Source organism: Cicer arietinum, chromosome 2 (genome assembly GCF_000331145.2).
Source record: "Cicer arietinum cultivar CDC Frontier isolate Library 1 chromosome 2, Cicar.CDCFrontier_v2.0, whole genome shotgun sequence".
NCBI lineage: Eukaryota > Viridiplantae > Streptophyta > Magnoliopsida > Fabales > Fabaceae > Cicer > Cicer arietinum.
This window is the reverse complement of record NC_021161.2, coordinates 14,050,971-14,063,597: the sequence shown is the minus strand read 5'-3', so window position 1 is coordinate 14,063,597 and position 12,627 is coordinate 14,050,971. Positions and strand designations below refer to the sequence as shown.

At 33.0% G+C, this 12,627-nt stretch overlaps 2 protein-coding genes across 2 annotated transcripts in view; one reads left to right on the top strand and one right to left on the bottom strand.

Moving 5' to 3' along the window:
• Positions 1-5,994: 5,994 nt before the first annotated feature.
• On the top strand, positions 5,995-8,826 carry LOC140919357 (uncharacterized). The gene is made up of 4 exons (XM_073365366.1): positions 5,995-6,145; positions 6,284-6,429; positions 6,530-6,617; positions 8,696-8,826. The coding sequence occupies exons 1-4, from the start codon at positions 5,995-5,997 to the stop codon at positions 8,824-8,826; spliced, it is 516 nt and encodes a 171-aa protein (XP_073221467.1).
• An 802-nt stretch (positions 8,827-9,628) lies between these two features.
• LOC101490280 (probable terpene synthase 2) overlaps positions 9,629-12,627 on the bottom strand; it is an 8,825-nt gene continuing 5,826 nt past the window's right edge. The window contains exons 3-8 of the mRNA XM_073365536.1: positions 12,429-12,618; positions 11,868-12,240; positions 11,565-11,783; positions 11,186-11,324; positions 10,373-10,621; positions 9,629-10,070 (exon numbers count right to left, since the gene is read on the bottom strand). Coding sequence (XP_073221637.1) covers positions 9,777-10,070; positions 10,373-10,621; positions 11,186-11,324; positions 11,565-11,783; positions 11,868-12,240; positions 12,429-12,618 — 1,464 coding nt within the window. The 3' untranslated portion in view covers positions 9,629-9,776. The remainder of the gene's footprint in view (positions 10,071-10,372; positions 10,622-11,185; positions 11,325-11,564; positions 11,784-11,867; positions 12,241-12,428; positions 12,619-12,627) is intronic.

Below are 12,627 nucleotides of genomic sequence, written 5' to 3'. Positions count from 1 at the left end.
TGGGATGATCTTGAAGATAAGTTCTTCGAACAATACTTTCCCCCAGTTGTGTTCGTTAGAAAAATGCAAGAGATTTCCAATTACAAACAAAAAGAAGGAGAATCGCTTCGTGACACTTACATGCAGTTCAAGGGTTTACTAGCAGGATGCTCCAATCATGCTTATGACGACACTACTCAAATGAAAATATTTTGTAATGGTTTGAAGCCTAGCACTAGAATTATGTTGGATGCTACAACAAGTGGTTCTTTGAACTACAAAACCGCATCAGAAGCATGAAAAATTATTGAGATCATGACATGAAATGAACAAATGATGTTGTATGATAGAGGTGGTGGGTCAAAAAGTGGTATGCTGGAATTGAATGTTCTGGATGTTGGGTTGGCTCAAAGGAAGCTTCTCTCAAAACAGATAGAAGATGTTATCGCCGCTGAGATAAAGAAGGGGATGGCAGCTCTAAAAATATAACCCCAAGTTGCCCTATCAAATTATTGAAACATATTGGTTGTGACTTTTGTGGGGGAGCACATAAAAATGGAGCTTGTGAAGCACCAGATGAAAATGATACAGAAGAACTAGAAGAGGTGCATTTGATGGCTAACAATGGGAAGCAGAATAATCACTACTCTAGTACGTACAATCCGGGTTGGAGAAATCATCCAAATTTTTCATGGAAAGATCAACAGGGTGGATCTCAAGGTCAACAAGGAGCTCAACCATATCAAGCTCCACCTCAAAAAGCTGCTTGTGAGAGTGCTATGGAGAAATTAGTAACAAGCACAAGTTCTTTCATTGAAGAGTCTAGAGACCCAATTGGGTCAACTTGCTCAACAAATGACATAAAGAACGCCTACAAATTTGCCTAGTGACACAGTTCCAAATCCACGAAATAATCTTAATGCAGTGACAACGAGGAGTGGCAAGGTAAGTGAACCAGTACCACCTAAATACAAAAAGAGTGGGAGTACTTCAACTTCAACCAACTCGAAGGAAATGGTCACCCTCACATCAGTTGAAGAGCACATCGCTCTTGAAAAGGAGGAAGAACCTATGGTGAAGAAAAATGAGGTCTTGCCAAAGCCTGAAATTCGACTTCCATTCCCTCAAAGATTAAGAAAGGAAGAAACTGAAAAACAATTTGATAAGTTTCTTGACATTTTTAAAAAATTGCAAATTAACATTCCTTTTGCATAAGCACTAGAGCAGATATCGGCTTACGCCATGTTCATGAAGGAGAATATGTTATAGAAAAGAAAAATTGGTAGTGAAATAGTGATGTTTTCCGAAGTGTGCAGTGTTATTCTACAGAGGAAGCTTCCACCTAAGCTCAAGGATCCATGAAGCTTCTCTATTCCTTGTGCTATTAGGGATATAACTTTTGGGAAAGCCCTGTGTGATCTTGGGGATAATGTGAGTCTTGTGCCCCTTTCCTTATACAAATGGTTGAGGCGTCAAGCTAATGACTTTAAAGAAGCGCTTCGTGGGAGGCAACCCATAGGTAGAGGTAACTTTTATTTTTGCAATTTTTTTTGAAGTACCAACTAAAGCCAAACATAGTGGAAGTACTCCGACTTCAACCCACCTGGAGGAAATGGTCACACTGACATCAGTTGAGGAGCACATCGCTCTTGAAAAGGAGGAAGAACCTGTGGTACAAAAAAGGGAACCACTGCCAAAACCAGAAATTCGACTTCCATTCCCTCAAAGATTAAGAAAGGAAGAAACTGAAAAATAATTTGGTAAGTTTCTTGATGTTTTTAAAAAATTACAAATTAACATTCCTTTTGCAGAAGCACTAGAGCAGATGCCAGCTTACTCCAAGTTCATGAAGGAGATTCTGTTAAAGAAAAGAAAAATTGGTAGTGAAACAATGATGCTTACTGAAGAGTGTAGTGCTATTCTACAGAGGAAGTTGCCACCTAAGCTTAAGGATCCTGAAAGCTTCTCTATTCCTTGTGCTATTGGAAATAGAACTTTTGGAAAAGCCCTATGTAATCTTGGGGCTAGTGTAAGTCTTATGCCCCTTTCCATATACAAAATGTTAGGCATTGGAAGAGTCAAAGACACACAACTGATGTTACAGTTTGCGGATCATTCAATGAAACACCCATATGGGGTGGTGGAAGATGTGTTGGTCAAAGTAGATAAGTTCATTTTTCCAGTGGATTTTGTGGTACTAGACATGGAGGAAGACAATGATATCCCCTTGATCTTGGGGAGACCATTCTTAGCAGCAAGGAGAGCTATGATTGATGTGGCTGATGGCACCTTAACATTTAAGGTAAATAAGGAAACAATTACATTCAATATTTTAAAAGCCATTGAGCATTCAAACGAAAGAGAAGGGTGGAACCGAATTAAGATCTTTAATTCGATAGTCAATGAAGAAGTTGAACATCAAGGATGCATTATGCCATTAGAAAAAGTGTTATGCCTACCCCAAGATGTTGTTAAATAAAGTAAAGATCCAAAGGTGAAAGAGGTTTTAGCTATGTTAGAAATATCACCATCTTACTCCCCCCGTTTCCCCACTATATAGGAGGGATTAAAGCGGAATGAAGATGAATATGTAGAGAAAAAGAAAGATACGCCGTTGGTTGAACTCAAGCAATTGCTACCTCACTTGAAATATGTATCTCTTGGTTAGAAATATGATGTGTTCTTCCTGTCATATATGCCACCTTGACAATAGTTGAGACGTCAAGCTAATGACTTTAAAGAAGTGCTTCGTGGGAGGCAACCCACAGGTAGAGGTAACTTTTATTTTTTGCATTCTTATTTTTGTTATTTGAATTTGTTTCTTTCTAATTGTGTGTAAACGTGCAATATGATGAAGAATTATTAACAACTTGCATTTGGTCTTAAGTTTTCTGTTTGGGATTTTGAAATTTAAACTCTATTTATTTGCTCATATCATTGCTTAATTCGATAAGTTTTACTAATGCATGCATTGTTGGTTACTCATTGGTTGTTGAAGTCTCACTTGCATTTTTTTTTTTAAAAAAAAAACTAAATAAATTTTGTAGTGGCATGTTTGGCATCATTTAGATAGTTCATACTCTTTCTAATTATCCTAGATGTGAGCTTTTGAGCCTAAACACTTTAATTCTTTGTTGTGTGATTATCCAAACATGTGTTATCCCTTCAGAACTTGCACTAATTCTGACTTGCATCACTTGTAATTTATGTATACATTGAGGAAATTTTGTTTGGTCATTTGAGCCTTTCTAACTACCCTATGAAAATTTTACCCTTTGCTAGCCCATTTGAGCATTGCCCTTTTATTTCGGTTACTAGTCATATTACAAGCCAAATACCTGACTTTAATTAAACCACCTTACTTGGAGTTAGGTAGAAAAAAATTTTATTGTCTTGATAAAGTTCTAAGTTTGGGGTTGCTCATGAGATAACAATCTTTTAATTTTGGGGTGGTGATTCTCACAAAAAGAACAAATGAAGAAAAAAAAATCAGTTTGTGTACTTTGATAAATAATATCTTCTTGGTTCTTTTGTGAATGTTTGAGAATCTCCACAATGAAAAGGTGAAGAAAACTAAAAAGTGGTAGAATAATTTGAAAATGTATGCCTAACTCCAAGTAGTAAAGCCTATATCCCAAAATGTCCTACCCTTACCTAAGCCCCACTACAACCTGAAAGTCCTCCAAAAGTGTATGTGTTTGCTGCATTGTGATTGCTAACTAGAATTTTTTCAAGCCTATGGTAGCGTGATACATGTCCTAGGATTTAAGTGATAAATTCATAACCCTTTCTAAACACTTGAGATAAATTTTGGGGAGATTATATGAAGAGAGAGTTGAACTTGATAAATGAATGCTAAAGTGTACGAATTGTGTTGTTTTTTGTAAGCAACTATAGAGCATGATAAATATTTTGTAGTAGTTGGAACTTTGAGAATTGAGTTTGATTTGATTTGAGAAATTGAGTTTAAGTTTGCTTTTAACTACACTAAATCTGAAATTAATTGTTGCTTGGGGACAAGCAATAGATTAAGTTTGGGGTTGTGATGACTCTTCATCATACACATATTTTTCATTGTTTTTAGTCTTATTTATCTTTTATTCATTAGTTAATTTAAGGATTTATTTGATATATTTTGTTAATTTATTTATTTGATTTAATAAAATATTTATGTTCTTATTTCCTTGATTAAGTAGAGATTTTTCGGAGTTTTGTGTTGTTACATTGTTTTAGTGCAGTGCTGAATTTTTGCGACAAATCAACATTACCTATGTGGAGTATTTCAATCCTATCTAGAGTTGTAGATGGCCAATTGGAGTCAAACCAAGTTCACATGAATGCTAAGAACCATAGATACAACTTTCATGAAGAGATCGGAACCTAATTCCGACTCTAAAGAGGCGAAACATGCAGAAACCTCAGCCAGAAGAAGTTGTACGTCTGAAGCGCAACAGCCGCGACTGAGGCGCATTTTCAGCATTTTGCCACTGCCAGGACACGCCTAAAACGCAAAATCTGCACCTGGAGCACATTTGCATCCTTTTGACAATGTCCATGCGTACCCGGAGCGTAAATCCTGCCCCTAGGGTGGGTGGCATGCGACTGAATGTTTAAAAATTCATTTTTCACTTTTTAGGGATATTTTCTGACTATTGGGAAGTGGGGAGACTTGTGCCCTAGCATAGAAACTCAAAGACGACCATTTCTAACACCATTGGAGCAGTTTTATCAGGAATCATTCTTGTAATTCTTCTCTAATCTCTATCTTTTTTACCTCTGTTGTGAGAAACTAAACCCTATTCGTTAGGAATAAGTGTAACAAGATGAAACCCTTATTTTTCTGATTTGATTTCTATTTATATGAATGAGTTTATTGAATTATTTTTCTCATCTATGTGCTTAATGTTTTTTATTGCTTGATCAACATTAAAATGTTATACGATTCATATTTTTTGAAACATGAGTGGACTTTACGAATGCTTGAGATGAGAAATTCATGAATTTGTAGTCTAGGGATAGATGCAGGTCATGAAACCAATTAAATTAGTTGCAAATGCAATAGTTTAAAAAGAGAACTCATGTATAGTAAGGCTTGATTCTAATCTTAAATCCACTAAGGAATTAGGGGTTACTTTGGAGTTAAAGGTTATGTCACTAAGACATTAGGGCAAGAATAATAAAGAGAATTCGAAAATAATTCACTAAAGGAATACAATAACTAGGATCAAATTGGACACCAATGTTGGATTCAAAGTGAAACTAATCGTGACATTTTTCTCATTATAAACAATCAATTTTATTACAGTTGTTAATTTTAAATATTATTTTAATCAATTTGGGAACTTTTTGTTCAATTTTAGTAATTAAATATAATTCAATAGTAAAACGCAATCCTTGAGTTCGACATTCGGTACTACTGTTTAATTATTACCTGCAACGATTTAGTACACTTGTCGAAACGCTATCAGCTATCTGCCATCCGTGTCTATGTAGATTTTTTTAGTAAGACCATTGAATTTATGGAGTCAGAACTGAGGGATAAGCCTAGCAATATATCCGCCAACCAAGTGAAGGCACTTTTGAAGAAAATATCCAGTTATACCTGATCCTAGCCTCGTTGGAATTTGAAGAAAAAGTGGTAATACGAGATGTTCCTATTGTGTGTGAATTCCCTAAAGTATTTCCTGAAGATGTCAATAGTTTACCACCAGAGCGTGAAATTGTGTTTAGCATTGACCTTGTACCAGGTACTGGACCCATATCCATGATACCATATATGATGTCTCCCTTAGAATTGTCTAAACCTAGGAAGCAATTGAATGAGTTGTTAGATAAACAATTTATAAGACCTAGTGTGTCACCATGGGGTGCACCTGTGCTGTTGGTTAAGAAGAAGGATGGTTCAACGAGGTTGTGTGTGGATTACCGCCAACTTAATAAAGTGACAATCAAGAATAAGTATTGCTACCTAGGATAGAGTTTACCTATAACAATAGTTTTCACTCTAGTATTGGAATGACCCCTTTTGAGGCGTTGTATCGAATGAGGCATAGGACCCCTCTGTGTTGGTATGAGACGGGCGATAACCTTGCTTTAGGACCTGAGATTGTTCAACAGACTACTGATAAAGTAAAGATGATTCAAGAAAAGATGAGAGCATCACAGAGTAGGCAAAAGAGTTACCATGATAAAAGAAGGAAAAACCTTGAATTTCAAGAAGGTGACCATGTATTTCTGAGAGTTACTCCAACGACTGGGGTTGGTTGGGCATTAAAAATGCGAAAGCTTACTCCTCGATTTATAGGACCTTACCAAATTCTTAAATGTGTTGGTAACGTAGCATATCAGATCGTGTTGCCTCCGTCTCTTTCTAATCTTCATAGTGTCTTTCACGTGTCTCAACTTCATAAATACATTCCTGATCCTTCATATTTGATTGAGTCAGACAAGGTCCAAATAAAAGAGAATCTAACTTTTGAGACCTTACCGCTACAGATTGAGGACCGAAAAGTCAAAGGATTAATGGGGTAAGACGATTTCATTTGTTAAGGTTGTCTGGGGAGACGCTATTGGTGAAAATGCTACGTGGGAAGTTGAAAGTCAAATGCGTGATTTGTATCCAGAGTTATTTTCCTCAGGTAAATTTCGAGGACGAAATTTTTTTTACAAGGGGGGAAATGTAACACTCTAATTTGTTATTATTATATTTTAAGGATATAATGATATATTATTATTGATAATAATAATAATAATAATATTAATAATAATAATAATAATATGTTGTAAGCGAAGACGCGACACGTTAAATCAGCGGATCGGTTTTGTTGGGAAAAATCTTTAGCCAAGGTAAGGGGTGAGAGGAGGTTTGATTTTATGAGTATAAAATAACGTGGGATGAATGAGAATACCGAAATTTCCAGATATTCATTCAGGGCTTACTACGTATGGTCGAGTCCTATTTTGTAATAATAATTAATTAATAATATATGAATTGTAATAGTGAAGACTAAAATATACTTTAACAACCTATAGAATTGCTGCGAATCTATTTATATCAAGATTGCATGTTGTCTGATTTTATGAAATCTTATGCTGATTGTTATTGTATGAATGATGTGTATTTGAGGGTTCTTGTTAATTGATTGAAATTGTGATATTACTTGAATGTGCCTCCTATTGGATTCCTAATTATGTGATTGATGAAACTGGACTGTGTATTGTGAGTACTGTAAACCAAATATTGAGATTTTATTGTGATTTTATTGTTATTGAGTTGTGATGATTGAGTAAGTTTGAGATATATGTTGTAGATTTTGGAGTTAGGATTATTTTGTTATCATATAGAGAAGGTTTGACAAACCTAGTGATTCGGGGAAGTACAACTGAATGAGCCTGATCGTGGAGGGCTACAGTCGAACTTTAAGGTAAGACTGATAGACTTTTGGGTACCTTTAGTGGGGAACTCCTTAGTGGATTAGTGGATTATTCCCTAAGGTCAGGAGCTACCGTGCAACACAAGAGTACCCCGATCGTCGTGTATGTGTGTCTCGGGTTGAGTTAAGGGGGTCTATGAGGACTTGATCCTTCATGAGTTGTCCGTCCACTCTTGTAGTGACATAGTATCAGGCCTCCTTACCAAGTACTTCAGAGTAGAATGGTACCAAATGATGAAGAAGTATAAAGTATAGGACATGCATATCATTTCATCCTTGTGACTGCTCTATTGTGATTGATTTAGATTAACCTTTAATATTATGATCTTGAGTGTTTCTCCTGTTTGTGTTGATTTTATTGATTGCGTGTTCTCCTCATTTATCTTATACTATTACATAATTTCGAAACTCACCCTTTGTTGTTTGTATTTGGTATTTGTGATGGACGCAGACGAGTTGTAAGTTGCATGTGATGACTAGTACCATCATAGAGGTGGAAGTCATCATGTCTAGAAGACTCTTTTAATATGCATTGTGTTCATGTTTTTTTGAGCATATTTTATTTTGGGAATTCCTACTCTGATAGTGACATCGGGTTTGGACTACATTTTCACTTAATATTAAACTTATGTATGTGTACTTCAAAAATGATTTTGTTGTTCGATATTATGATTTCGAGTTGTTAAGTTTGATGAAAATTTTGGATTTATGTGACATGTTCATGATTACATGATACTCTTTACCTTAAAAAAATATTTGGAAGTTTATATATTTATTTATTTGAAGAATTTCATTGTTTTAAACATAAGAAAATTATTTTATTTTATTTGGGGTTTAGGGTGTCACAATATTCATGCGTACTTTAGTTTTTGAAAAAAATATATTTCATTTTTTTACCAAGATTACATATTGAATTTATTCTTTAAATTTTATTGTGACATTAAGTATAATACTTGAAAAACAGAAGTTGTTGCAATACATAGATAATAATATTCAATATCAAAGAAACCATCATTGTGCTACACATGTTTATTTATTAAGAGAATTTTATAGTTGACTCTTAATGAGTTGATTGTTTGGATCAAATTGGAGAATATAATAAGTTACCATAAATTTTAAGTGATCTAAATTATTGGATATCCCTCTTGATGCATGGTAGTGGATAATGAGTTATGCATATGAAAGGTCATAGTTTAATGGTAGTGGTTCATCAATTATGCATATGAAAGATCAAAACTTTGTGTAAATTCTAATAGTGATAATGGATATTCAATGGATTCTAGATAGTACAATGCCTATAAATACATCATATATAGTGGAGAGTGAACGTTTGGAAAAACCAATAACATTGAAACTTGAAGTTCTTCCTTTCTTGCAACAATGGTTGGAGTGGGAGAGTGAAAGCTTGAAATAACCTATAACATGTAGAAACTTGAAGCTCTTCCTTTCTAGCAAAAGTGATTGGAGGTAATTATTTCATGCACTAAATCTATTCCGCATTTGGTTGACTAACATTTATGTTTTGATTTTAGAGATCACTACGCGAAAAAACGAATTTTACAGCGCTTTTTTTAAGCCATTTACAGCGCTTTTTCAAAAAAATAAGCGCTGTGGAAACGAGCGCTGTAAATGATACAATAGCGCTTTTACAAAAGCGCTATAAAACATGTAAATACAACGCGCGCTTTTTATGCACCTTTTACAGCGAATGTCTTTATTCCCTTGGTTTTTTTTTAGTCCCCAATATCTTTTGTAATTCAACTCCATTTTACATTTTTGCAATGAATGACATATGCCGAAATGATTAGAGGAGTGCAAGATACCAATTTATTTGAGATAAAAATCACTTTCAATAGTGATGGCTCTTCCTTTCAATTGTCTTAATAAAAATTGAAAAAAAAAATATTTGGTGTAATTGTTTCTGTATAATTAATAAAAATATGAATCATAAAAAATAAAATATTTAACAAATACTTTTTTGTTTTCAAATTAAGTGTTGAAAACATTCATGGCGAATATCCAAACACTGTTTGATACAAGATTTAAATAGAAAAAACACTTGTCTTTGTTAATATTATAAAACTATTACGATATAATTGTTAATAATATTTTAATATATCAATTTTATATATAAAAAAGAATATAGTTAGTATAAAAATGAATAATAAAAATACTATAGTTAGGTTTTTGTAATAAATATTAATTTTAAACATCAATTTCCAACTATATAAACTTAATTAAAAATTCAGACACATTACAAGATAAGATAATGATTATTCTAAAACAACATAACTTTCACATCTCAGAAGTTTTATTTATAAAGCTTAGGAATACAAATCATATCAAGGGACTTAAATGAATTTTTTAAACTGGTACAGGATCAACAATTAAGGCTTTAATATGAGTCTTCATTAGTCCTTCGGAATGTGTGTAGTGATCTTTATCATTGTAATAAACCTCAATAAAACGTGCCAAATTGATAACGGAAGTCAATAGAGGCAATGGAACTTTAGTTTGCCTAAGACAATCCTCATTTATGTCTTTCCATGCATTGTCAATTCCCTTTTCGCATTCTTGTATGGCAACTTCCCTATTTGTATCATATTGTATCATATAGCATTCCAAGAATGAGGAAACATGTCCTCTTTGCTGTTCAAACTGTCCACCATGAAATAATTGTTACTTAAATATTTATATCATCATTTGTGATAAAATAGTATATTTGAGATTTTAATGACTATCCAATTTCAACCATAAAAACTTCAAGTTATATGATTATGTCCGTCTCTTTGATATATTAATTCTTAAATTTTTTCACAAATATCTATCTAAATAGATGTATGACCCATGTGTAAGACATTATAACTTATTTACACACTCAATTCTTAAAAAAATATCACACATATATTAATTTTAGAGAAACGTTTTTGGAATTAAATATAATAAATGAAATAAAATACCTCGTTGGACACAATTTCATCATTTAATCTGCAAACAAGAGCAGCACCGTTAACAATTTTTGGCATATTTGTTACCCAATTGAAGATGTCCTCAGTAGCTATACTGCCCATGCCAACGAAAGAAGTTGTAGACAATACTGGGTAACCAGATGTTATCTTTGATATGGGCATGTACTCTTCTATTGTTGGTACATGGTTTTTGTCTAGCCATCTTGCCTCAGTCATGTAAGCTTGAACTATTGTTTTGAACTGCCATCATCATGCAATATATATTATTAATATGATATGTATAAAAAAGAATTCTTTTTCTTTATGTTACGATGTTAAATTGTATTATCATTTAATTTAATAATAACGAGTATAACTTTTACAATAAAATTTAATGTTAAGGAGTTGTTTCTTTTAGTTTAAATTTTATAATATAGGATGATTTTCTATTCTTACATAGAAAAATATATATTTTATTAATAATACTTTTGAAAGCCAATCTGATTGAATCATCAAAACGTTTAAATCTCATAAACACATATTTATGACCCGTTTATTTTAAAAAGGATATTCAATACATCTCACACGAACTCTGACATAGGTGAGTGGATTATATTACATTACCATAAATTTAAAACCTTTAATAAATTTGTTTGTATTATAATTATTGAGTAAGTCATTAGTAAACTTTTCATAAATTTTTAATTGTAAATGAAGCGTACATTAAATTTTCAACAAAGTTATTTTTACATGAATTTATTTTAACGGTATTATCTGCTTAATAGTTGAGTAAAGTAAATAATAATAAATAAATAAAACTCTTACATCTTTTACGAAGTAGCTAAGGGTATATTCTCTTCCTTCTTTTATTGTTTCTTCTTTTATTTCCTCATAAACATTTAATAGAGATTTATAAAGTAACTTCATATAATTTGGAAGATCATCCAAGCAGCTAATATCCCACCTGAAAATCAATTACAATATATAAATTATTTCTCATTTGTTTATATAACTTGAGTAAAAATATGTGTCATTGATAGAAAAAATATATATTTAGCCACCATAACTAAAAAATGAAGTTAATTTTTAATTTTTTATCACTAAATTTGATAATAGAATCAGCGATTAATTTCACATTTTCTAGCTATAAATTTTTTTTTCATAATTTAATCACTTAAAATAATATTTATATACGATGATTTACCTTTCAACAGCCTTGGTAAAAAGTTCTAATTCATCAATAGTTCCATATGAGTCATATGTATCATCAATGAATGAGAGGTGAGCAATTACTTTTGACATCATTTTTCTTGCTTGAGAATATTGGGGTTCAAAATATACTGACATACTCCAAAAGCAACATTCTACTATTCGATCTCGTGCATACGGTAGTTTTTTAGTGATACCCAACTCCTTCGACCATCTATGAAGATACCCAATAAGGTATTAGCCACTTTTATATTTTCTTTTGTTACAAATTAAGGAAAGTGGAATTTAAAGTACTTACTTGCAAATGTTTCCAAATTCCTTTTGATGTAGGCTTTGGAGCATATTAAAATCTAATTTTGCCAACCTGAGTAAAACCACATTATGGAATGCATCTTGCTCATATACAGAGATGTAGCGTCGTGCCTCTAGCCTCGACAAGTTTTTGCGGAGAGATTGCGTTAAGCTATGTTTGACTTGTGCTGCAAGAAAAGGGCTCAATTGGGTGGAAATGGACTTAAGGTGAGTAGAGGTGAAAGCCAAGGCCTCTTCCAAAATTTCCTCTCCATGAATCATCATATGTGATGCTTCGTACAAGCTTAACATCCCCTCAACATCTGCGATGAGCCTTTTGCTAAATATTCCTTGCCCGTCTTTAAATTTTTTGAACACATCTGTAATTTTATTTAACAACCACAATATTGAATGCTCTTTAGAGTTAGTAACAATTCAAAATTTCAATGTAGTCTAGATTGGAGTTGGCTTGATCATTTTGACACCCCTAAGTACTCTAAATAGTAAAGTTCATGTTGAAGATCAATATTAAAAACTATAAATTTAAAAAATTGAAAATTTTATATACCAGGTGAAACGTAAAGCCCACGTTGCCTTAATACTCTAAATAGCACGGCAAGAGAATGAAGGTTATCTTCAAGAATTATTTCTCCATTTACAACATAAGTCTTGTGAATAAGTTGCAACACTTGGTCGATCTCATGTTCAAAATGATAGCCGACACCCAAACGACATATGGAATCAACGAATTTGACTTTGTCAAAGGG

Bases quoted from the DNA above. Each gene is read 5' to 3' on its own strand.
- LOC140919357 (XM_073365366.1), top strand. From the start codon at position 5,995: ATGACCCCTTTTGAGGCGTTGTATCGAATGAGGCATAGGACCCCTCTG. The intron at 6,430-6,529 runs GTCCAAATAAAA...TCATTTGTTAAG, and splicing joins ATTTGATTGAGTCAGACAAG to GTTGTCTGGGGAGACGCTAT. The intron at 6,618-8,695 runs GTAAATTTCGAG...AATGGATTCTAG, and splicing joins TCCAGAGTTATTTTCCTCAG to ATAGTACAATGCCTATAAAT.